This window comes from Procambarus clarkii, chromosome 22 (genome assembly GCF_040958095.1).
Source record: "Procambarus clarkii isolate CNS0578487 chromosome 22, FALCON_Pclarkii_2.0, whole genome shotgun sequence".
NCBI lineage: Eukaryota > Metazoa > Arthropoda > Malacostraca > Decapoda > Cambaridae > Procambarus > Procambarus clarkii.
In genome coordinates, this window is record NC_091171.1 from 41,790,577 (window position 1) to 41,817,619 (window position 27,043).

The following is a 27,043-nucleotide window of genomic DNA, read 5'->3' on the forward strand; positions in this document are numbered from 1 at the left end:
AGGTGAGGCGAGGTACTCAGTGGACCTTGGGCCGCCGGCCAGTGATAACTGTTGAGCCTGGGACCACCTGGCTGGTATAGCTGTGTTGATCCTGTGACCACCTGGCTGGTATAGCTGTGTTGAGCCTGGGACCACCTGGCTGGTATAGCTGTGTTGTCCCTGTGACCACCTGGCTGGTATAGCTGTGTTGAGCCTGGGACCACCTGGCTGGTATAGCTGTGTTGAGCCTGGGACCACCTGGCTGGTATAGCTGTGTTGAGCCTGGGACCACCTGGCTGGTATAGCTGTGTTGAGCCTGGGACCACCTGGCTGGTATAGCTGTGTTGAGCCTGGGACCACCTGGCTGGTATAGCTGTGTTGAGCCTGGGACCACCTGGCTGGTATAGCTGTGTTGAGCCTGGGACCACCTGGCTGGTATAGCTGTGTTGAACCTAGGACCACCTGGTTGATATAGCTGTGTTGAGCCTGAGACCACCTGGCTGGTATAGCTGTGTTGTTCCTGGGACCACCTGGCTGATATAGCCGTGCTGTTCCTGGGACCACCTGGCTGGCTGATATACGTATGTATAGAACCTGTGTCCCCTTGGCTGATACATCTGTGTTATCCCTAGACTCTCCAGACTGACTGATAGAACGGTGTGTTGGACCTGTGTCCGCCTGGAGGCCACCTGCCGACGGTAACTGGATTACAGCATACCTGTGGCCCCTCCCTGCCTCCCACACGGCCTTGTGGGGGCTCCTGCCATCATGGACCCACGAGGTAAGGCAGAACCCAGCCAAGGCAGGGAATTATCTGAATTGGCATCCTATATAAAATGAAGAACCAGGGTGAGAGACAAGTCTGAGGATCTGAGGGTTGCAACCCGTTCTCGCACTTTCTTTAAGTCAATATTGACTTATTGAATAAGTGCATATGTGACATACTAATTTATTGTGAATATTTTAGTTTACCTTGAAAAGCTTCATAGAAAACACCGACCTTACCTAACCTTCTTAGTATGTTAAGATAAGCATCTTATTGCTTCGTAATTACAATTATTACTTAACCTATGAGGTCTGAGAGTGAAGAGTGAAGAGAGTGATCTGAAGAGTCTGAGAGCTAGGTCTGAAGACCTAGCTAGGGTGAGAGCAGCCCATCTTCCTGTTTAGATGGTACTTATAGCAACGATGAGGACCATTCGAACATATATTGATGTAAAAAAGACAATTGGAAAGTAGAAATCGGTACTATTGAATTTGGACAAACCGGAAAAGTTTTTGTATTGATTTTGCATATAAACGTAAGCTAACCTAACCTTCCTAGCTCTAATACACGCTATCTCAGGTCTAATATAGTACATTTTTGAGCTATATTAGGTTTAGGGATATTTAATTTTGGTTTTTAGCTTTATTTTTTGCCGAACTATAAAGTGAATAGTAGCAAATTCTACTGTCTTATTATCAATTAAGTCTATGTATGTACGATGGCCCACATAGTCGCAAAAATAACTATTTAAACAGAAGGATGGGTTGGTGAGAGACACGTCTGATGACCCAGAGTGAGAGACAAATCTGAAGGCGCTGGGTGAGAACCAAAGTCTGATAACCCAGAGAGATAAGCGACAATCGGAAGGTGATAAGAGACGAAAATTGGATTAGGCTACTCCTCCCCGTCCCATACTAAATCCTTATCCTGACCCCTTCCCAGTGCTATATAGTGGTAATGGCTTGGCGCTTTCCCCCCTGACAATTCACTAGCCCTATTACTATTACATGCATGGATAAATGTTCCATGCATGTACTGTTCTTTTATAATAATAGTTAACGGCTCCGAAATGTTAAAAATGCCGTATTAAGGATATTTCCAAAGTTAATTCGGGGCGTGAGAGGTTCATCTTGACATACAAAATATAGTTTGTTTGTGAGTCTAAGGTTCGGGAGGGCAGACTCTTTAGGCTAGCTTCATCCAATTTTCGAAGATGAATCATAGGGGATATGGGAACGTCAGAGGCCAGTCGGGGTCGGCCCTAGTGCCACCCTTTAATAAATATCGGCATTTACAGCGACCTCTGCAATTTTCTTGAAGTTTGAAATAAAATGAGGGTTGTGGCTTTATGAACGTGTTATCGAAACCAGTCCACAACTTTATAAGAAAGTAGAATTCAGTTATACCCGTAGTAGTCACAGTTTAAATCACCACAGTACAGATCCGCCATAGTTGTTATAATATATAGACTTATTTTCTGGCAAATTAATTATTTACTTGAATTATGTGTATAATGAGATACCATTGTAGGAGTACCCAGTGGAATACTGAATCATTTGTCAGTGATACACTGTACTTTAATATTATTGTAGATCCTGCACAACTGGACCTTTTTTTACTGATCATTATATTGTGTGAATGTTATATGTGGTGTTGGATTGTATGTTGTATGTGGTGTTGGATTGTATGTTGTATGTGGTGTTGAATTGTACGTTGTATGTGGTGTTGAATTGTATGTTGTATGTGGTGCTGGATTGTATGTTGTATGTGGTGTTGGATTGTACGTTGTATGTGGTATTGGCTTGTATGTTGTATGTGGTGTTGAATTGTACGTTGTATGTGGTGCTGGATTGTATGTTGTATGTGGTGCTGGATTGTATGTTGTATGTGGTGCTGGATTGTACGTTGTATGTGGTATTGGCTTGTATGTTGTTTGTATGTATTTGTCCATAAGTAAACTGGTGAATGTTAATGAGGGTTCTCTTATCCGCACTTATTACATATTTGTACTCTTGTGATAAAGGCGATCAGGTCACCTGGGATAACTCTGGGGGAGACTCAGGTAGATTCGCGAGCTACACTCACAGGGCACATATAGTCGTGTTTCACGTAGTTATATAATTATAATAATTATTATTATTATATATGATTATTATAATTATAAATTATAATTATAATTATAATTGAAAAAAATAGGGAGATGGGAGGAGAAGGAAGACAAGAAGGTGAATAGGACGGGAGAAGGGGGAAGAGGTGAGAGAGGGGATGATGTTGGGAGAGAGAAGGAGAGGGGGGGGAGGGATGATGACTAATCCATACACTAGACAATGAAGAAACGACGACGTTTCGGTCCGTCCTGGACCATTATCAAGTCGATTGTGATAATGATCCAGGACGGACCGAAACGTTTCCGTCATCATATCTTCAGCCACGTTATTGTGACTCATCGTCTGCAGGAGAGGGGAGTAAAGGAGGGATATGAACAGGGAGATAAAAGAGGGGAGAAGGGGAGAGATAGAGAAAGAGACACTGGGCCCAGCTGGGTATCCCAGATAGTTAGCTATAAAATCGGCATTAAAGCTTTTATAATTGACGTAATCTGTATGTTCACCCTACTTCAAGTGGCAGAGGATAATAATATTAATAATCAGGAGTAATAATTAATAATTATGATAGGAAGAGGGGGTGGGAGAGGGGGCTCGAGTGCTTCGAAGCCTGTGAAGCTGCAACTAACCCGTCCCTCCCCGTCAACAATTAATTCTGTTCTGCTTTGGGTTCTGACGCCGCCCGGACAAGCCTAACCTGGGGACACGTTGAGTTATGCATAGGTTTGCTTATTTATTTATTTATGATTCTTGTCATCCTAGGTATTCACTGGTTCTGTATGTTCCCTATCATCCGAGGTGATCACTGGTTCTGTATGTTCCCTATCATCCGAGGTGATCACTGATTCTGTATGTTTCGCTGCCATCTTCTGATGTGTCATTCAAGCCTGGTGAGCCGCATTAGCCTGGGAGCTGGAGTCCTTACATTGTCACATTATTTCCTCTGAAACTATCTACGTGGTTAAGTTATTTTCTCTGAAACTATCTACATGGTCAAGTTATTTCCTCTGAAACTATCTACATGGTCAAGTTATTTCCTCTGAAATTTGCTACATTCTGATACTATATTTCCCCTTGCAAATTTCTTGATAAAGACATTTATCTTGAAACTAGTTGCATTATTGTTATTAACTCGTGCTTGCTCTGTAGGGTCACTATTTAAGGTAATGGAGTGCCAATCAATGGGGGTTAGGCAAGGACAAACATATCAGTTGTGACACTAGTTCTCCACATATGTCAGTTCCTTAATTTAGAAACTGTACTTGTGGTTGGTCTCGAGCCCATTGTTGATGTGACGATGTGCATTGAATTTTGTAACTAGCTCATCAAGACTGTAACTTGCTTAGCTAAATGAATGCGCCTCTGTAACACTTTCCACTACCGTCCACAGGATGGGGTACCTGCTTGAAGGGGTTCTGGGAGTTCTACTCCCCAAGCCCGGCCCGAGGTCAGGCTTGACTTGTTAGGGCTTGGTCCAACAGGCTGCTTGGAGCGGCCCGCAGGCCCAAATATCCACCGCAGCCTGGATGGTTCGGCACTATCTAGTTTTCTCTTGAAGATGTCCACGGTTGTTCCGGCAATATTTCTTATACTCGCTGATATATTATACTCTTATACTATTCTCATACTCTATATTATGCTATAGAAACTATACTACTTATACTCGCTGGTGCATAATAAATGAACTAAACTAACTAAGGCGTCGTGCCCTTATTGAGGCGTCCCCTGTTCAGCACTGCCGTGGGTTCACCTGCGACGCCAGTTTGTTCCGTCCTGTGGGTGCACAGGAAGTAACACGCTGGCGAGCCACGAACTATAGGTGCCGAGATGTAGAGTGCGGCGCCTCGATCCTCCCCCTGCACAAGTTGGAATCTGTCCCCTTCTCGTCCTGGGATGCAGCCGCCCACCAGCTATAGGCCCTGGTTGGCTGCCCTGCAGGGTTGGGGGCTGTGCGTCAGTGGCCTGCTGTGGCCTGCAGGCGTTTAGGGAGCTCCGCCGGACAAGGCAATACAGTGTTACAGTATTTTTTTATTTATTTATATATACAAGAGTTCTTACATTCTTGTACAGCCACTAGTACGCATAGCGTTTCGGACAGGTCCTTAATTGTATATTCCCCAGAATACGACTTGCCAAATCGTTTAACAACCAGGTACCCATTTTACTGTTGGGTTAAACAGAGACTATAGTTGAGGATTGGCGTCCAGTCAATCCTCTCCGGTCAGGATACAAACTCAAGACAAATCACTCGCGAAACGCCAGGCGAGCGTCTTACCACTACGCCACGGGGACAATTACATTGTTAATTTACTCAAGGTAGCACTTTCACCAATGGAATTCCGCATTGTTAGACTACCCTATGGAATATACACATTGTTAAATTTACCCATGTCACACTTTCCAAGTTTAATATACAAGGTTAATCTTACGATGTTAAACTAACTCAAGTCATTTTCATTCAACAAGTTACAGTTCATTCTTAACTTACAACGTTATGTTATCACAAGTTATTTCACCCAAGGTAAAACTTTTACCAATGTAATTACCCCTTATTATACATTCAAATTTATATAATTTATAATTTAATTGATTAATAAATAAATTGACTAATATACTTTTATCACAATAGCGTATTTGAATCACCGAGACGAAAATGTGTAATGTGAATGAGTCAGTATTACGCACATAAATCTTTTCTCAGCGGCGGATGTTTAAATCTGGTATTAACTAATTTCAATCATGTACTGTAGTTGTAATACAAGTTCTTGTGCCACTGACCCCTCTGTACTGTTGGCAGGGAGGCTGCCTTTATCTGAAGTGCTCTCACCGACTTGATAATTCATCCTCATTTGTCACTTAATTATAAAATGTATGATACTATTCTATAATTATATTCTTATGTGCCAAGATACATATATTTCTTTGTATGAAGAGGATATTGATTATCATAATTGTGAAGAGATATATTGAAAGCCTCTCGAGCTTTTTAATGTGGAAATTTATATTGTTTTATGAGAAACTCGTTACATAACTTTCTGGTACAAGATATTCATATTCCTTATATTTTGTTAAGCTCGGTATTATTTAAATGCGTTAATCTTCATCCTATCTACCACATACTCCTATTATACTTACATTTTGCGTTAGGCTCTGTATTATATAAATGCCTTAATCATCAGCATTGTTTCTACCACATAATCCTATTCCTTGTATATCGGATTAGGCTTCATTTTTACATGAATGCGTTTATTTACAGCATTCCTACCCGAATATGTTTTAGTTATATGGACATGGACTGCCTTGATCTAACAACGATACATGGGACCACGATACACCTTGGGGGGTAGAAATAGCCTAAGCTACTCTATCCCTTTGAGATGTATTTTTTTTCTAGTCTCAATAAACTTACTTGAACTTGAACTTGAACTTGATACACCTTTTTAAATAAGAAACAAATACCCATGTAACAAACGATTTACTCAGTTGTCTTAGTGCCAATCGTCCCCACTTAACAACTTCCTCAGACCTTGAGAGTCAAGTTGGCTGTGAAGAGTCTGTATTATTATTATTATCATCTTTATTGACAAAATTAATTACAATTTTGCCTAATCTGAGGATTTTGATAGTCTTATTAAATTGAGGTTAATGCTAGTATTCACTGTCACGCAGGACAGAGGGTCATACATAAGACAATAGGTCTAAACTGTAGGCTGAAGCACATATATATCACGGTTACAATCAATGTTTTAATGTGTGGATATGTGAAAACAACTTTCTATTGTGCACTGCCACACAAGGGCAGGGATGGGTTCATAAGTGATTCAGCTTAGAATATAAATAGAAATTGTTCTTCATTCTTTAAAATGGACAAGCAAATTTTGGGTAAATTGTTAGGATGTCGTCCAGAACACCTGAGTCAATAAAATAGTTACACAGTTGGTGGTACAATAGGCCAGGAGGTCTAAAGTCCTTTACGGTTTCACATTCATCAATATAGTGTTCTAGTGAATGAGTCTGGAATAGGAACGAGCAATGTCTGACCCAACACTAGCGTTGCCTCCCATACCAGTCACGCTACGGTTAAGAAGTAAGGTGTTACGATTAATTAAGAAGGAAGACGTTACAGTTAAGAAGAAAGCTGCAATCTCGGTAACTTGAAGACATTGAGCTAAAATGCAGTGAGGTGTGACTTAAGGGAGCGTCCTCAGCTTACTGGAGGCTGGTTCATGGGGCCTGCCGCCCGCTAAGCTGGGAAAAGCTTCATGACTAAACCCAGTCCAGACGAATTAATGTGTCGTCGTCGACATTCCTCGTGCTCCTTCATGGTGTGGGATCGAGGACCAGCGCCGTTCACAGGGGCCAGCGCCGTTCCAGAGTACTAGCCCCGTTCACTAGTACCAGCGCCGTTCACAGGGGCCAGACCGGTTCACAGGGGCCAGTGCCGTTCACAGGGGCCAGCGCCGTTCACAGGGACCAGACCGGTTCACAGGGGCCAGCGCCGTTCACAGAGGCCAGTGCTGTTCCAAGTACCAGCGTTGTTCACAGGGGGCCAGCGCCGTTCACAAGTACCAGAGCCTTTCACAGGGGCCAGCGCCGTTCACAGGGGCCAGCGCCGTTCACAGGGGCCAGCGCCGTTCACAGGGGCCAGCGCCGTTCACAGGGGCCATCGCCGTTCACAGGGGCCAGCGCCGTTCACAGGGGCCAGCGCCGTTCACAGGGGCCAGCGCCGTTCACAGGGGCCATCGCCGTTCACAGGGGCCAGCGCCGTTCAGAGGGGCCAGCGCCGTTCACAAGTACAGCGCCGTTCACAAGTACAGCGCCGTTCACAAGTACAGCGCCGTTCACAAGTACCAGCGCCGTTCACAAGTACCAGCGCCGTTCACAAGTACAGCGCCGTTCACAAGTACAGCGCCGTTCACAAGTACAGCGCCGTTCACAAGTACCAGCGCCGTTCACAAGTACAGCGCCGTTCACAAGTACAGCGCCGTTCACAAGTACCAGTGCCGTTCACAAGTACAGCGCCGTTCACAAGTACAGCGCCGTTCACAAGTACAGCGCCGTTCACAAGTACAGCGCCGTTCACAAGTACAGCGCCGTTCACAAGTACAGCGCCGTTCACAAGTACCAGCGCCGTTCACAAGTACAGCGCCGTTCACAAGTACAGCGCCGTTCACAAGTACAGCGCCGTTCACAAGTACCAGCGCCGTTCACAAGTACCAGTGCCGTTCACAAGTACCAGCGCCGTTCACAAGTACCAGTGCCGTTCACAAGTACCAGCGCCGTTCACAAGTACAGCGCCGTTCACAAGTACCAGCGCCGTTCACAAGTACCAGTGCCGTTCACAAGTACCAGTGCCGTTCACAAGTACCAGCACCGTTCACAAGTACCAGCGCCGTTCACAAGTACCAGTGCCGTTCACAAGTACAGCGCCGTTCCTAAGGACTGGCGCCATGCTCGCGAGGATCAACGCTTAAGGCCTATAAATTCTGAATTGGTTAAGTGCCACCTCGTCCTAGGCACTCGACACAACATCAAATTGTTTGGTTGTGTGATAATGGTATGATAGCTATCCCTTTGCCTAAGCTACTCTATCCCTTTGAGATGTATTTAATTGTCTAAACAAGCGTACGTGAACTTCTTCAAGGGACAGACACGTTCATTAGAATACTGTAGAAACATACAGGCCTTTTCATAAGTATTTCACAAAATGATAGAATAGACCTATGTATGCTTGGACATTTGTATCCACCATAACAATATAATAAACTATATTAACCTGTATTTGCGGCAGCTCCTATTTATACCCACTCAACCTCAGTCATTTATTGCAATGATTGTTGCATAATTGTATGCTCTCTCGTGCTTGTGGCCGTGGTTGCAAGACGCACTGATCAACATGGAAAGACTTGGAGAGGAATAATTTATGCGAATATTCTCAAAAAACATTTTTTTTTAATGTCACAAATTGAAAAATCACCCTGCAATGACGCTCAGACTCCCCGGGCGACCTGAGGCAGTAATCCTCAGACCACACCCATGCCTCCACCGCCCCCCAACACCCGCAGAAATCATCATTACCAGTCATGCTCCGAACCTGACCAGCCGGCGACATGCTCAGCCATCTGGTCATTAAGGGCTAAGATCATTTACTCCGTGGTGTCAGCGTCTTCCCTATACGCGCCGGCGTCCCGCCACCTTGCGGGATGGAGGAGACCAGCGGCGGGCTCAGTGTGAGGCAGAGAGGCGCCATGGTCAGTCCTGCAGAGGAAGTCGTCAACGATGGACACCCACATGACCCCCTCGGGGGGAAACACAGTGTAGGCCTACAGGAAAATCACGTTACTCCTGGACATTCACAGCCTACAGGTTTCATTAGGAGATATCTGACTGATGAATTTATTTCAAGTAAGTCGTATTGAAAAATGTTAATATTGGATTGTCATTAAATTTCAAGCCATGAGAATGTCATATGCTTCATGGGAATTCCCGATGAAATTAATGAATTTCTATGAAACTTTCTTTCTTTTTTTATGAACAGGCTTAGGTATACACAGCGGTGTGCTGCTACCCTATCGCATAACAGTGTACATCAAAGGCTAGCTATGAGTTCATCTATAGTATCCCAATCTCACAGGATGGCTAGTCAGTTTTTTTCAGTTTAGTTTAATGTATTATGTACCCCATACCCATCCTGTGGGCGGTAATGTAAAGTGTTACAGGGGCACATAATGGACTCTGGGACTAAACCCCAAAATTCATCTAGCTATGCAAGTTACAGTCTTGATGAGCTAGTTACAAAATTTAATGCACATTGTCATTAAGCCCAACAATGGGTTTCGAGACCGACCACAAGTCGTTTCTAAATTAAACAACTGACGTGTGTGGAGCGCTAGTGTCACAATTGATATGTTTGTCCTGCACACCGCCCCCCATCTAGTGGACAGCGGTGGGAAGGTTACAGTCACCCACATTTACTACCAATAGTTAGCAAACTGAGCGTACTTGTCTAAAATTTCTGGTAGCAGATCTGAAATATTTGACACATTTCTTGTACATTTGTTATAGAGTTGTCTCTAAATTCACGGATCTTTTCGCACTCCATCACATAGTGACGGAGGGTGTGCGAATAATTTTGTTGACACAGTTTCCATTTGGTCAGGTCTACATCAGCAGATAATGAACATTCCCAGAAATACTTGTAACAGAGTCTAAGCCGAGCAGTGGTAACATCTAGGAGTATGCTGATTTTATTGAATGAATCAGATGTGTGACTTTTCTTGCATGATAGTATGATTAGTCATACATACACTCATACAAGACATTTGCCTTGTATGGCGTTTCGCGAGCGCTTTGTCCTGAGTTTTTATCCTGACAGGGAAGGATTTACGCGGGGCGTCAATCCTTAATTGTAGCCTCTGTTTACTCAACAGTAAAATGGATACCCGGTTGTATTTGGCGGGGTCGTATTCCGGGGAATATTAGGATTAAGGACTTGTCTGAAACGCTACGCGTGTTAGTGGCTGTACAAGAATGTAAGAACTCTTGTATATATAAATAAATAAACATGGAATCAGGAGAGATGCGAGTCTAATCTACTAGCCTCCAGTAGTAAACTCTGGGCAGAGCACAAGAAAAACTTCCAATATTCGTGAAGGTATAAAGTAGTTACAGAGCTCAAAGCATCATATCTTAACAACCCACAATGTAGGACTGAGAACAGGAGATGCTTTTTAACCCAGAGAAATATAAACCCATGGAACCGCCTACCCGCCGAAGCCGTAACTGCCATAACTGTTAAATTTTAAAGTCCAACTGAAAAAGATCATCAAGACAAATGGAGGTACCTTCGACAAGCCGCCTGCTACCTGTCCTCGTCGAGGCCATTATTGTTAGTGGCTCTCAGGTAAATCAGATTCCAGTAACATATAACATTTGGTCTGAAATAATTGATAACCGGACAATTACAGATATAGTGTATTAGTGTGTGAGAGTATGTCCCAGCTCTTGTTCACATAGTTTACTATTAGAACGTTCACCATTGTGGGGATTCATATAACAAGCATCTCGAACAACCCATTTATGATTTGACGACTTATACTGAATTTTGTAACTAGCTCATCAAGATTGTAACTTGCTTAGCTAAATGAATTGTGGGGTTCAGTCCCTGAGCCCATTATGTGCCTCTGTAACCCTTTCCACTACAGCCCACAAGATGGGTATGGGGTGCATAATAAATGAACTAAACTAACTACAAAAGCAAAGTGAAACATCTGAAGGCATGGTAGAAACTTCATACATAGCGAAACTATGTATGAAGTTGATAAAAAACAACTTAATATTGGAATATGGAAACATTTTCAATTTAAGAGCATAAGAAGTTAAATTTTTGGTGTAAGATTTTAATTGAAGGGCTTCAAATTTTCGGTTTCGGGCATCACATTTTTACCGGAGCTCTGTACTGAAAATGAATATTGATCATATAATGCACCTCTGCATTTATTTAAATACTGTATCCTCAAAGAAGAGCAGCGCTGCCCTCACTAGGAAAAATGAACAGGCACTACCAAAGCATCAATTATATGTAAGATAGAGATCTTCAGGAGCTTTTTGAAAATCTCAGCACTTCCAAGTTTTTCAAATCTAATTTTATGCTTTACAAGGCGTGGATTCCAAGTGAGAGCTGCATAAATAAATAAATAAATAAATAAATAAAAATGTTTATTCAGGTAAGGTACATACATACAAGTGATGTTACATTAATGGATTGATATATAGATAGAGCTAGTACATACAATGCCTAAAGCCACTATTACGCAATGCGTTTCGGGCAAGAAAAACATTAATATCTAGAACTTAATACTAATTGAGCATAAAGAATAAAAAGTGTTGAAAACAAATACAAATAAAGATAAAAAAAAGGGGGAACATGACTGAAAAAGCAGCACAAATACAATAGGTTGACAAACAGTGTTGATTAAAAAAAATCAACACTGTTTGTCAATATTCTAATACTGGTCTCACGCAGGCTGTATAGATTGTTTTGAAAGCACCCTGGTTAGGGTTTAAATGTTCATATGTTCAGGGTTTAAATGTAACTCATCCTTCTGTAATAATTGTATTTTTAATAACTATTTCTATAATAACTAATAACTAATAATAACTATTTAATAACTATTTTATTCATGCCCGAAACGCTTTGCGTAATAGTGGCTTTAGGCATTGTATGTACTAGCCCTCTCTATAAATCCATCACTCTTTGTAAAATCTCTTGTATGTATGTACCTTACCTAAATAAACATTTGATTTGATTTGGTCGAAAGAAGATGTGTAGGTACTCGCCTAGTTGTGTTTGCGGGGGTTGAGCTGTGGCTCTTTGGTCCCGGATCTCAACTGTAATTGTTTTTTGGTGGTTGAGTGTTGATGAGTGTGGGTGCAAGTTGGGTGGGTGGGATTTGTGTGGGTAGTAGGTTGAGGGCAGGACGAGCAGGAGGTTGGTGAGAGTTGTGTATGTTGGGTGGGTTAGGTATGTGTCGTAGATGGAGTGTGGTTGTGTGGGTGGGTTGTGTATGGTTGCAGTGGCTGTGTGGTGGTCTTTGCATGGGGTTGGCTGGGTAGTGGGGGGAATGTGGGTGTGGGTAAGGAGGGGAGTGAGTGTGAGTGGGAAGGCGGAGATGGGCATTTTAGATCATAGGTGGGTGGTGGTGGGCCTGTTTAGAAAGCGTGTGGGTTAGGTGGGTGGTGTTATTTTGTATGTGTGGGGGTGGGGGGTGGGCAGATAGTGTGTATATGGATTGTGAATATGTGCGCGTGTGATGGAAAGGTGACAATCATATCCATGCATTATCTACACCAGGCAAACCTTGGATACTTGGTTAATATTTCTACTAGTACATCATTAGCAAATATTGTAAACATTCTTTGAACATTTGTGAGAGCAATCTCTAACTAGTTACATGTCGTCACCTGGCATCACACAGTAATGTAGGCTGGGCGAACAGTGGAAGACACTCTATTAGCAGAGTAAGCATTACAGTGACATCTATAGGAGTCTGCTGATTGTATTATACGATCCATAGCTATCTAAATCTTAAAAAATGACTTGGTATATGTAAATTTCCTTTTTGCCGATGATAATGATTGTATATATGATACTGCAGTTCCTCAGAGGTCTTGATATAAAAATAGGATCCATATTACTGCAACCCGTTCTCGCACTAGCTTATAGTCAATATTGGGTTATATAATAAGTGCATATGTGACATACTAATTGATTGTGAATATTTTAGTTTAGTTTTACTGACAATAATACTTTGGTTTCATATCTGTATTAATCTTGCAGTATTGTATCTACAGGCGCCAAGATAAAGGTCTGGGAGGTGATGGTCGTCCTCACTAGCTTTATAATCCTCAATGTGAAGGCTGTTATTCTCCTCTTAATGGATGTTTACCGCCTCATCATACCTCCGGGGGAGAAGTCACTGCTTGGCCAGCTGGTGGTGGTGAGTACAGGTGTACAGGTACTAATATTGGGGGAGTGGGTAGTACGAGATACAGTGTGAGTTTGAAGCACAAGGTAGGAAACTATGAGGATGAAATTAGGTACCTTTTGTTTTTTTTTTGAACGGGGCATGGGTTGGACAATTTTTTAATTCATCGGGGAGTGAGTTCCAAAGACTGGACGCTTTTATTTGTATGGAGTGTTTGCACATATGAATACAGTTGGTGCTGGTGAGTATAGGGAAGCACTCCTGGCCTGCTCCTCAAACATTAGCTTCTCAGTTGCTTGCAGCAAGCTAGAGGATCAGCTCTAGGGTTCTCACACCAAATTTGATTTATTTGGTGCCGCTCTGGGTACAGAGTACAAATGAACAAATTTGTTCAAATTTGAACAGTGTAGTGTAAGCAAGAGTTCTGCCCCCTTTAGTACCCACAGCGGCACCACATACTCAGCAGTGACAATAGTGGGTGAGCAAACAGCAGGAGCAGTACTGAAGGAAATGCCGACGAAAAGACACTGATACTAATAGCAGGTTTGTATGTATGTAAGTATACATACATACATATGTTGACGTTATTGTTATATATACAGAACGAATTATGTAATCCAGAGGTGTGCAGTTAATCTGGATTAAAATATATACCAAAATTAATATTACAATATGTTTTAGCCAATGGAGAGTACAGTGTTGTTGTTGATGACGAATGCTGATGATAATGATGTACAGTACTACCCGTGATGTACAGGTGACTGGGGCCGGTCAGAACCTGGGCCGAGAGTTGGCCTTGCAATTGGCCCGTCTGGGGGCCAAGACAATTCTTTTGGATATTAATGAGGTAAATGTTGATCGGATATCGTCCGTATTTGCTTTAATACACACACACATTCCCGCCATACTTGTCCTTATTGTATGCATAGTAAGCTAAACCTGAGAGTAATATGTTAAAACCTACCTTTGTAGCAAATAAATTGGGTTTAAATCAGGATTCCATATGATATGGTGTTCCACAGGAGGAGAATAAGATGACTGGAGACATGATTGAGGAGGCTGGAGGCGAGGCCCACACCTTCACCTGCGACGTGTCGGACCAGGAGGCTGTGGCCGCCGTCGCTGCCAAGGTCAGTACTGGCACGTCACGAAATTGAAATAAGTTTATTGAGGTAAAATACACACAAAGGGATGAGGTAGCTCAAGCTATTCTCACCACGTTCAGTACATCGTGTTAATACATACATATAAACACATCACAAACAATAAACATATTACCAAACATTCTGAGAGATAAACATCTACATTTCCAAACGTCACGAATGTTGTTATAGATTCAGCTACTTGGAACAAGTTCCAAGTAGCACGGGCTATGGTGAGCCCGTAGTGGACTTACCTGGCACAGGAGCGGTGCGCACGCCACGAATATTTTCATGTTTTATATTTCATTTTAGTCATACGATACTTTGCGCAAGTTATAAAGTGGTTATACCTCTTGGGTAAAGTAATTGTTTATTATGTAGAGCTACTATGTAGATGGTGTGCCAGGGTCTTGCTTTCCCATCTCCCTGTTCTGCCCATCTCTCTCTCTCCTTCCCCCTTTCTTTCTCTCCCTCCCTCTCTCCATTCGTCTCTCTCTCTTTCTCTCTCTCTCTCTTCCTTCGTCTCTCTCTCTCTCTAGCTCTCTCTCACTCTTCCTTCGTCTCTCTCTCTCTCTCTCTCTCTCACTCTTCCTTCGTCTCTCTCTCTCTCTCTCACACTCTTCCTTCGTCTCTCTCTCTCTCTCTCTCACTCTTCCTTCGTCTCTCTCTCTCTCTCTTTCTAGAAAATAATACAAAAAAATTAAAACCTACTGAAAACTCTATGGATTTCAAGTCATTAAAATCGCAAAAGGGGGGGGGGGAATAGATGCCGACATTCCTTAAAGGAAATGTAGGCATCATTTCCTCAATGTGGCCGTCCCTCATTATAGCCTATGACATTCACGACCCACCCATGTGTCTTCTTGAAAAGTTGGGTAAAGCTAACCTCTGGCCTCCAACTTTGAATAGAGAAGTCACAGACATTCTCTTGTAGAGTAGTTACAAGAAGCATTTCAGGCATGCAATTCTTAATGGGTATAAATGGTTTTGGGTCCTGGTAGTACAGTCGGGTTCATTCTCGACGCACAGTCGAGAATTCCGGGTTCGAATCCTGGGCGGAACAGAAATGGTTGGGCACATTTCCTTTCACCTAATGCCGCTGTTCACCTAGCAGTGCGTAGGTACTCGGGAGATATAGTCAGCGTGTTGTGGGGGTTGCATCCTGGGCGGGGTAAGTAATTCGACCTTGGGGGGGGGGGGGGGGAGAGGGAAGGACCTTGATATAAGCCTAACGTGTATGAATACACTCTGGCTTCCTGTCCCCCGACACAATGAATTATTATAAATAAGATGAATACAAATGAGTAGACATATATGAGTGGGTTTGACTTGGTATATGTCGGAGCTGCCTTGCGTGGGTTATTTATATATGTTGTTGGGGGGGGGGGAACTGGAACCCATACTGCCAGGAGCACTCTGCAACTGGTGTACAGGACACCTTCACCACTCGACCATCACGACTGTTCAAAAGATGATGGTAGCCGAAGCTATTTACCCCATCATCCCGACGGCACTCTGATGATAATCTTGGGCATAGTATTTTATCAAATCACCTCATTCTTTGGAGCACACATGAGAAACACAAATACAAACAAGCCTGAATGGTCCCCAGGCATATATGCAACCGAAAGCTCACTCCCCAGAAGTGACTTGATATTTTGCTGGTTTGTATGTGATTACAGAAGTTGAATCTCTTGTCTATGTACTTCATTTGACAGCTAATGAATCTGATGACTATCATACGAGTATACATTATTTATTCTGTACAGGTGAGGAAAGAAATTGGTCACCCAGGATATGTGTTTAACAATGCTGGAGTGTACGAGCACAAGCCATTCCTCTCCCATACGCCTCAGGAGATTAAAAGACTTGTTAATGTTAATCTTCTTGGAAATCTTTGGGTAAGTGTAACAACTATCTTCAATTATATATTGTTCCACCAATGTAATTACTTCTCGTTTTTAAGTATCGAAGCTATAGTCTTTTAAGATCATTGTTTCATTCTCTTTATGAAATCTTATTTGTGTCTTGGCATTTATTCTTATTCTGGTAAGGGCTTAATGAGCCATTTACTGTATTTTATTACTGTTGTATTTGCTTTCATAAATTCATCATTTCTTGCATCTCAAAGAGGGATGAATCTTAATTCATTTATTAATTTTGCAACTGGATTAAAACTATAAATACGTATACTAAATGGAACATCAATTAATTTATGTAAGACAATTGCTTTTGCATTAAATATTAAGTTTTAACATAACCCACTGTGCCTTGTATATAAATAAAATTAAATACTTTTAATGGGTGCCCATCAATACATGGAATTATTTCAGCGTCATCTGAAAATCTGACGTGGAATCAATGAAAGAAATGCAGCTGTAAATACTAGTATAAGTGGCCTTGTTGGTGTAGAAGGAAAGCAAGATATGCATAAAACCAGATGATGTCTCCATGGACAAGATAACACGGGTGTAATACTTTTAAAATGTGAGAAATCATCACATGTGGATGATGTGCACAATAATAAACTATAGTGAAGAGAAAGGTTTATAGTACAGTATATAGTATACTATATAATAAATAGTATATAGCACCAGATGATGGAAAGAGCCATGACAACTTTGTTGTATAAACAGTTACACTGCCAGCATAAAAACTATAATGGTTATAGTCTCGTGTTATGAATAAAGGGGTAATGTGTATGACACGGCACCATTTGAAAGAGTATAGAAAATAACTGACAAACTAGCAAGTATCAACATGGTGGATTTCATAACGTTTTGGATCCAAAATTTGAAGCAAGAAAAATATATGGTAGGATACAGAAAACTGCAGAAGGTATCCTGAATTTACCCAAACATATATTTAAATTGAATTATGAAATTTAGGCCTATTCCTATAGCCGAGTACTGGAACTGTAAAACAATCAGTTTGAGTACATAAAAGTTGATAGCAGTGGAAGGTTTTGTAAAACAGTCTGAGTAAGATTAACATAATGTGATTATTTGTATGTAATGTAAGTCCTATGTTATCCACAGTCCAGATACGGGCCATCTTAACCTTGGCTCATCATCAAGGCACTTCCTGAACAAATCCACAAGGCCCGGCCTAACACTTCCTGGTCTAATACATTCTTCCTACTTTTTAACAATAGAATATACCATAACATTAAACTGGCACTGTACCCTTTCATTAGTTATTATACTGTAGATATATTTTTCTTGGTTCAGTTTTCTAAGATCACACCATGAAACATCATTTTCTGTATCATTCAACATCACAGATAAGGCAGGGTACATAAAGAATTAAATATCATACGTGTATTAGAGAATTGGTTCGTCTTGGATGATAATTAGCTGCATTGTCAATTATCTTTGTTATTTGTATGTTATGAGTATTATAATTTTTGAGGCCATGTCCTAGATACTGTACTTCATATTCTTTTTGGCAGGTGACAAGAGAATTTCTCGGACATATGATTAAGCACAACCGTGGCCACATTATCTGCATATCCTCGGTGTTGGGATATATTGGCCGAAGTAATGTTGTACCATATTGCTCATCCAAGTTTGGAGTTAAAGGTACTTGTAGCCCTAATATTTTTTTTAATATAAGATTTGTTGAGCAACTATCTCTCCCCTTGGCATAACTGAAGTGATTTTTGTCCATTACCAATTTATTAAGACATTTGCCCCAATTTTTTATTCACTGTGCAGTGTACATTTCACAAACAAAAATCTTTAATTCAAACCTTTAAATGTTATTCTTGTTTGCAATGGTATAATTAGAGCTTATAAAAAAATTGAGAATCCATATTGCTAGCACTTATTTTAAGCACTGAACACCACACCACACGCGATATTGTCCAGGCCCAGAGAAGCCACACAGACAAGTACAGTAGCTTTAAGTTCCACACAGATGTAAAGAGATCAACTTAGGGAAATGCCAGTCTCGTTACATATTTACTGAAAGGAGTCATCTATCACCATATTTCATCCAGATTGGAAGGTTCCTGTCTTAATCCTTCCTTCATGGTCTGACTTTGTCACATTGTTGATCACGTGTAAATTTCTTAAATACCCCTCTTTACAAAATTTTTTATATACGAGGTCAATTTCCTTGTAAAATTTGACTCGATATTAGAGTTTGCCTCGGTTTCCGAGTTTGTTGATACATGTATGGGTTGACGAGCACGTGGTTCTGCTGGGCACGGGGCAAGGCACACTCAGTTTACCAGTGTATCCCGCCTAGTGACTACCACGCTTGAATTCTTTGTGAAGAATTTCATTGTTCTTCTGCTTTTTGGTTTTTGAACATAAAAGTTATTATTATTTATCATGCCATGGGTCCCAAGAAAGTCAGTGGTAAAGTTCAACCTGAGAAAATAGTTGTGAGTAGAGAAAGGCCCTTCCTCATTAAGAAAATGTATACAGATTGAGAACTGCAAAGTTTTGCTGAAAAAAATTGCAGATAAAGCTGTAGCAGGCTGTTGCATTAACCTTTTTAATGACAATGTGATGTCTCACTATAGACAAGTGTTAAAACATAGGGAAAAACAAGTGTCTTTAGGCAGATTCTAAGTAAGACAAGCAAGCAGTGAGCCACAACCAGGACCTAGCGGTATGCCTGCAAAATGTAGAAGAGAGTGTACCCCAGAAATGTCCTCTGTGCCTGATGTTATAATGGAAAGGGGGAGTCACCTTCCAAACACTATCACTTCTCCTCCTCCCCACCTTTCCTCATTGTCTTTCACATGCCAACAAGAGTCCTCAATAAAGGTAAGATGTAACTTGTACATAGTGTAGTACTAAAAAATATTTGTACAGTAGTATTATGTATGAAATGTATTTGTAAGTTAATATTTTTGCGAGTGTGGAACGGATTAATTCAATTTATATTATTTCTTATGTGAAAATTTGTTTCGGTTTATGAACCTTCTCTGGGATTGGATATATACTGTTCATATATATATATATATATATATATTTACATATAAAGAGAGAGATATACAATCCAAATTAAAACTGACATTTAATAAAATAAAAAGTATGAAATTAATACAGATAAAAAACTACTGATTACAACCACACCATAACTGGGGTCCATCGTGAAAGACTACTCAAAGGAAATTAAACCAGCTTTTGTACGACTGTGAGAATAGGCAGCATCTGCCCACACTATAGTGCATACAGAACAGCAGAACAAGAAACTACTTATGAGGGATGAAACCTTCACACCAGAACTACTACCTCGATTACGCTACCCCTACCTGAACCAACCCATCCCGAAAGAAGAGCACAAGCTCAAGCTCAAACAACCAGCTAAGCTGGGAAGGTAAAAGGCCCTTGGTATACCAAGGGCCTTTAATTTAAGGTTATGTGCAAATTGGGAAAGTCTTTAAATCCAGTGCACAAGCCTGGACATGCAGCCGACATAATGACATGGTCTTCAAACATGTCATGTTTGACCATGTCCATGACAAACATGGCATGGTCTTCAGATAAAGTGTACATTGTGTTAAGTGGGAGGGTGTGTGAGTTGGGGTAAAACACTATCAATGCATCAGCTAAGAGTATAAAGTGTATTGAGCTGAAGCATCAACAATATAAATTTTTTTTTATTTTATGTGACGAGTGGTCTTGTACATTTAATTTACACATCTTTATAAAGAAGTTAGATAAATGACATGTAAATATAATTTACATAATTTTAAAATTATTTAATGAAAGATTTGGTTTGTTATGAACTTTATCACATGTTAGCCTCAGTTGTGAAATTGCTACCTGGTACAGAGTGCATATTACTGCAGGAATGACGGAGGCTCTCGCTGAAGAGATGAGGATGGAGAGGCGTTCTGGAGTGAGAGTTACAGCAGTTCATCCATTCCTCATATCTAATATTGAAGATGTTGCTCCTAACCTCAAGTAAGGAACACGTGAATGTGGTATATTCTGCATCACTCTGACATATTACAGCTTTATTTTAACATTAAATAATGTAATACTATACTGATTTTTTAAGTTGCTACCATAATTCTAACATCCTCCGCACATTACTGCTTTTGTTTCACATTTAGCATTTTTCCTTGCAATGTAACTGATTATTTTAGTTGACAATGGCCTCAGAGCAATGAAAAAAATATAACTGGAAATATTTAATACAACTAAAATGTTATACAAACTCCACTCAAAATCCAGTTAAATTTTCCAAATTTGTCTCCAAGCCAAACTCTGGGTTTGTCAGACTTGACTGAAATACAACAGGTCTTCATCTAAGAGACAAGGACTTTTGCCAAGGTGACTGTCTTATAAATAGCTCTGTCCAAGTTGTGGTTTGAGGTGGCTTTCATGACTACTACTTTCAACATACTCCTCTTGTTGACCACCCTTACAGCATATGATTACTTCCCTGAGTTACTTCAACTCATTTGTATTTCCAGCATCCACCAATGTTCTCTTGTCCTATTCTCTGTTTAAAAAGGCTGTCCTTGTCCACACTGTGTTGCAGGAATGGTGCTACAGTAAGAAAAATAGTTTAAGAAAAACATTACCCAAGCAAATAATGCCTTCAGTCTTTTATTAAATTTCCAGTTCATAAAATCTGCTTGCCTCTTCTATTCGTAGAATGTATCATTTGGGATACTTTTCTTGATATATCTCCTCTTAGTGTCTCGCTAATGTATAGTTTAAATTTATGTTTTTGTATAGGTTTCCATGGCTCTTTGAAATCTTGGAACCCAGCGATGCAGCATCAAGGATCATCAGGGGTGTCAGGAGGAGTCAAGAGGAAATATTTCTACCAGAAAAACTGAAGCCCCTCATGGTGTTCTCAAAGTGAGTCAAAGGCATTGAAATTTTTGTCATAAAGTTGCATGGTAAATATTCTCTTTAAAAGAGCACGGAAATCATTTCAAAATTAACCAAGATTTCAAGCACAATGATCAACCCCTTTGCTGTGATAGTCAGAATTGTGGGGTTATTTGAGTTAATTTATTTGGTTTAATTAGGACAAATGCTAAATCATCTTTACTTTTCTTACCTTTTCACCTTCCCTTTTTTATCTGGTCTATTTTTTCCTCATTCCTATTTTTCTTCCTCTTCAATTTTTGTATTTACTAACTCACTTTCTTGGTTTTCATTTTCTGTCCTTTGTTTTAGTCATTCTTACTCTCAAAAAATCATGCAACCCCCTCTCCTCTAGACACTCTTGGGTATGGTGCTGCCTGGTCCACATTCCGTGTACAGGTAAGGCATTGTGATAAGTGAATAAAATGGATTGTCATCAACACTGTGTTGCAATTACTAAGCTTATGGTTCACTTTGTAAGAGCACAGTAATTCAAAATAAACAGAACATTTTGTTACAGTACAAGTGTATAGGTGTTTCAAATAAATCTGCATTTATTTCAGGGTATTACCAAGAAAACTACGTCGCTTGTTTGGAGATTATATGGAAAATTAGAAAAACTTCTTTCAAACAACCAACTGATTTATCAGCAAGTGATAATTAAAGAACTCGGGTGTTAATTGCTCTCATAAAAAATGAAAATGTGCATTTTACCATAAATGAGTTTTTAATAGTTCAATGATCATTTACTAAATGCTGTACTCAAATTTTCAATAATATTTTATTGTCTGCAGCCGTGATGTGTTTTATAGTTTGTAACATATTGATATGACTCCGTGTTGTCAGGGACGGCAAACTTGCACTTAGATTTATCAAGGTTCCGCCTAAACCAACTTCTTACCTTCCCAGTGTTGTCACCCGGTTACCTTGTGTTTATTTCGGGGAAGCAATGTCCCTACAGCCCAGTTTCTGACCAGGCCTCCTGTTGTGTAACCCACTAAAGTTGTTTAATTCCTGGGCACTTATTACTGCAAGGTGAGCAGAGGCATCATGTGAAAGGAAATGTTGGCCAACTGTCTGTCCTACCCTGGGACTCGAACCTAGGATCCTCAGTTGTGAGCCGACGACATAGATGATAATGGAATAGCTTTTCAAAATACCTGTAGAGTAACAAGAATCAAAGATGTGGACAAACAATTAGGTACAATGATAAATCGCAGTAAAATAAATCATTTACTAATCAACAGCCTGACACTACTTTCAATATTTTGTCTAAATCTGAATTTCTGGATTAAAGATTCAAATTCTTGTTCTGTATTATGATCATCATGCCAGTATCTTTTCACTAAAAATATTACCAGGGTGCAGAGCAATATGTACAAGGTGTCCCAGAATTATCTATTTCTATGAAATTGAACAAATCTTTTAAAATCCTACATACAGGTAATGTCATGTTTTCACCAAATTTTGATACAAAGAAATTTATAAATCATAGGTCAAATCTTTATTGAGAACTTTTAATATGAGCTCTGTCTGTATCCCTGCATATTTAAAATCTAACTAACATTGTGAAACACATTTTGAACAGATCCAATTCTTTTAAATTTGCTAAAGCTCACGAATTGCTTTGTCTGTAGGACAGATCCTGTGAAATTTCCCTGTAAATCTTTCTCTTATTTCATTATCACAATTCTTTAATATGGGATGACAATAAATGTGTTCTTGTGTATTTATTATTAAGGTTAGTGTTTTGAGAGAGAGATGAAATAATTTAGAACTTTTTAAATTTTAATACATGTTAAACATAATAAACATCAATAAACTTAAGTTTTGAACAAGTTTGTCCAATTTCAGAGAAATATAGCTAATTCAGGGGCATACTGTACAGTATACAGTGTCTGCACAACACATAACACGCACATCTCCTGTACCAGGCGAGTACGACGGGCTCATCATAGCCCATGCTGCCTGGCACATTTTGTTCCGAGTGGCTGAATCTAAAACACCAAAAAGTGTCCACATTACTATATAGTGTTAAAAATTGGATTTTCTCAGCTTATGTTGATTTTTTGTTATAAGGAATTACAAGTACAGTACTGTATTGTGTTGCAGAAAGATCTGTTTGAAGTAGAACTATTTTTTTTATAAAATTTACGATTAAATAAAAAAGTACAGTAATGATTTTTCTAAGACTTAGATAATATTTCAGGAATATCATATATATATGTAATTAGACAAACAATATTGCTAATTACATTTAATGAACTTATCTAGATATTTAAAGAATTATATAAAACATTTGTCTTGCTATATTTTATTTATCTTTTTATGGTCATCTTGTTTTAGTGAGCAGCAAGACATATATACTGTACCTGTACAAACTTAAGGAGGGAAAGGTTAGTAAAAGTAGTTTCATTAGCTTTGTCATGAAGCTACAAACACATGCAGACATTTGTAATGAAAATCACAAAAATTAATAGACAAGATACAGTATCTCCATACATAGAAGTGAATTATATATTTTGGTTGCAACCCTAAATGTAAAGCCAAAATTAGAGAGGATCCGTGATGCAAGTGAGCAGTTGCATCACATTTCTCTTGCTTTGGCATCCTTGCAGGTACAAATGTATTTCACTTATATTGAGAGTGCGGAATTCTGTAAGTGCGTGTTCAGCATCTTGACTACTTCTATCATGCAAAGAATCGCCTGTCATGGCTATTTGAAATATGCATTCAGTATGTTTCCCGAGCTGCTACTCTATTAGATATAAGAGGCATTTTATATTGTCAATGTGTCTAAATGTGAACAATTATAAAGACTAACATTCAAATAAATATTTGTCTAGCACATTTTTCAGTATACCTAAAAATCTAAACACCTAAAAATTTTGTAAACAGACTGCATTAGTTTGAATTATATTGTATTAATTTACTAAAGTTCAAAGAAGAAACCATGAATCATTCAAATTAATATATAGTAATTACTTTACAGGTGTGTTTGCAGTGAGCATGGGAGGGAAACTGGTATGGTTAATGCTTGTACAGTAATATGTGAATATACAATACTGTATATATAATACTTTTATTTGTATATACACTACACTACTGTAATTTAAACACTGTACTATAGATACATTCACAAACAAATATCATTTAATTGACAATGGATTACACAAATTTTCAAATTACTTGAAAACTTAAAGTTAATAAATTACTAAGAAAATCAGCCTGAATTTGCATATAACAACATATGTATGGTCTTTAAATTGCAGTAGTTTACAGCAATATATCAAGTAGCTTTTTTCGATAATGAAAGTACAGTGTACTTAAAAATTTTCTTACAGCTATGATTATATACTTAAAGAACCATAATGCTCTTAATAGAAATAGAATATTTTAATCCTTTCTCAGTGTATCCGTGCTTGGACCATTTTCTTCCAGTTACTGTACTTCTGCTGATTGGAACAGCTTTCTTTTTTACCCACATTTAGCAAAAGTTATTGTCAACCAAAATACTGTATTTGGAAACTGCTATTTTAAAATCATGCCTCAGAATTCACAACTGCCAATAAACAGTCAAATCTGGTTATCTTCTTCAACAATGTCTTAATGAAAATAACTAAGTATGAATACAGTACTTTAATAGGGTTGTGAAAAAATATATGAATATTAAGTGAAAATAATTCATTTATATGAACTTCACTGGTAAGGCATCCCATCTGAGCACCATGTGATACATGGTCATTTACTAAATCCAGATTTGCATCACACAACTTCTTTCCAAAATTTTGCTACAAGCTAGAGTACAGATTCCTTACACCTAATGCCTTGGTTCATTCAGAAGTTACTAGTTTCCGAGGAGTTTGTCAACTGTTGTGAGTTTTCCTGAGGAAGGTCAGTTATTTGAGTTAGGGATCTTGATAAGCCTAGCAGGTATTCTATCACAGACAATAATAAACCATATCTTATTAGCATATTCTTTTACCTTGATGACCAAACCACAACGCATAAGATGGAGACGCTGTTGTTATTTGTGTGTTATTTATCCCATTATCACTTGATAATGGTCCAGGACGGACCGAAACGTTGTCGCTTCTCCATCTTCCGAGTTGTGATTTGGTCATCTTTTTTCAGCCACTTTATTGACTCATCATCATTACCATTTACCTATTTTAAGCCCTCCTTCCTCATCACATCGTACAGTCAAATCCGTCACCTTCTCCATTGTAACTTTTCAACTCTTCCAAGCTCCTTCCAGCAAGATACTTTCCTTTAGGCTTCTGCTCATCTGAACTTTATTCTTGCACAGTGGTATTATTTCTGCCTTTGTTCAGTTATATGGCACCTACATTATTCTCAAAGTGGACACACACTTTGCCTAAATGTTTTACATATAACTATATAACCCTCACCCTCTTGGAGAGTCGATGGGTCGCCACAGTCACACCATTCCTCCTGACACATTACACCTGACTTTCCTCCTCAGCTCTCTCTTGCCTATTTAATGCCTGTCCCTACCTGTCCTCATCACAATCGACTTGAGAATGGTCCAGGACGGACCGAAACGTCGTCGTCCCTTCAATTTCTAGTGTGTGGTCTGGTCAACACACCATTCCTCGTTTCACTTCATCAAACCCCTGTACCTTATTATACATTAGTGTAAATATATATATTTACTTTGTGTTTGTCACCAAAACTAACGTAACAATGAAATGTTATAATAGCATTCCTCACACCAGCTTGGTATTCAATACCTTCTTCATTATTAAATTTGTAAGGCTATACAGCATATCAGTGATTTCTGTTTACTTCCACATATCATTCATCTTCCATATGTATATGAATGCACTGAAATTTCAAGGACAAATTAATCTCTAGACAAAATTCATTAAGAAAATCTACACTACATTTCTGCCTAGTATTTCCTGTTCATTAAAAACAGAACTTGACATGAGTTTTTCACTCTTGCAATCATGTACACTTAGTGATTTATCACCCTCCATTAATAGAATATACTGTACTGTACAATGTTTTATCACGTACAGTATTGTTTCTTTTTACCTCATGTTTGGGCCTTGTCTATTATTCTGTTAAAGACATTTTTACTTTTATCTTTAATTCCAAGAGAAAATCTTATTTGTTCCATACTCTCTTGTTTTAGTACAATGATATACTGAATGCTTGAAAACAAACAGGACTTTCTCAGGCAATTACTATACTGTACTTTGTGTACCACTTAAAAAAGAAAAAATTACACTTGAAAGCAGAAGATACATTTGATAAATTTGAGGTCACCCCTTCAAGAATGAAAACTAACAGAGAGAGTATAAATATAAACCATTAAAGAACATACTTCATTGAAACAAAGTAAAAAGCAACACACAAGCAAATGAATATCTATCAGTCAGATACCATAATATAATCCATAAACATACATTATTCAGCTGCTGTACACTGCTGAAAAAATGCTGGAAACCAATATGAGGGAGGACGGTCCTGGTCATCTCGCCAAGCAACACCCACTCTTAGTAGATGATCCAGTGTACGGCTAACACGTTCCTGTGTCCACCCCAGACTTGATGTTGCAGTAAATACAGTCATATGGCCAACATTTTCGGCCTGAATATTAGAGAATAGTCCATGAATAGTATTAAACTTTAAAATTATATTTTTTTATTTGTAACAAAAAATAACTGAAGTTTATGGTAAACCAGTGTAC

The 27,043-nt window shown here is 39.4% G+C and overlaps 2 protein-coding genes across 9 annotated transcripts in view; one reads left to right on the forward strand and one right to left on the reverse strand.

Annotated features, from left to right (window-relative positions):
* LOC123759999 (epidermal retinol dehydrogenase 2) lies at positions 1-24,169 on the forward strand. 5 transcript variants are annotated; one of them, XM_045745341.2, is made up of 10 exons: positions 1-74; positions 612-760; positions 13,204-13,349; positions 14,095-14,184; positions 14,360-14,467; positions 16,249-16,380; positions 17,931-18,060; positions 20,289-20,403; positions 21,187-21,312; positions 21,888-24,169. In XM_045745341.2, the coding sequence occupies exons 2-10, from the start codon at positions 748-750 to the stop codon at positions 21,937-21,939; spliced, it is 912 nt and encodes a 303-aa protein (XP_045601297.1). In that variant the 5' UTR covers positions 1-74; positions 612-747; the 3' UTR covers positions 21,940-24,169. The 5 variants fall into 5 exon arrangements, with proteins under 5 accessions (XP_045601297.1, XP_069184994.1, XP_045601288.1 ...); XM_069328893.1 differs by having other exon boundaries at positions 9-414; XM_045745332.2 differs by having other exon boundaries at positions 9-760.
* Positions 21,912-27,043, reverse strand: part of lsn (vacuolar-sorting protein SNF8) — an 81,679-nt gene continuing 76,547 nt past the window's right edge. For 2 of the 4 annotated variants that reach the window (XM_045745355.2, XM_069328894.1), the window contains exon 6: positions 22,545-26,943. In XM_045745355.2, coding sequence (XP_045601311.1) covers positions 26,761-26,943 — 183 coding nt within the window. In that variant the 3' untranslated portion in view covers positions 22,545-26,760. Of the gene's footprint in view, positions 22,485-22,544; positions 26,944-27,043 lie in introns of those variants that run through there. The other 2 variants (XM_045745374.2, XM_045745364.2) reach the window with 2 other exon arrangements.

Coding starts and splice junctions, on each gene's coding strand:
- LOC123759999 (XM_045745321.2), top strand. CDS start 9,054: ATGGAGGAGACCAGCGGCGGGCTCAGTGTGAGGCAGAGAGGCGCCATG. Junction 9,256..13,203: donor GACTGATGAATTTATTTCAA/GTAAGTCGTATT, acceptor TTGTATCTACAG/GCGCCAAGATAAAGGTCTGG. Junction 14,185..14,359: donor TTCTTTTGGATATTAATGAG/GTAAATGTTGAT, acceptor GGTGTTCCACAG/GAGGAGAATAAGATGACTGG.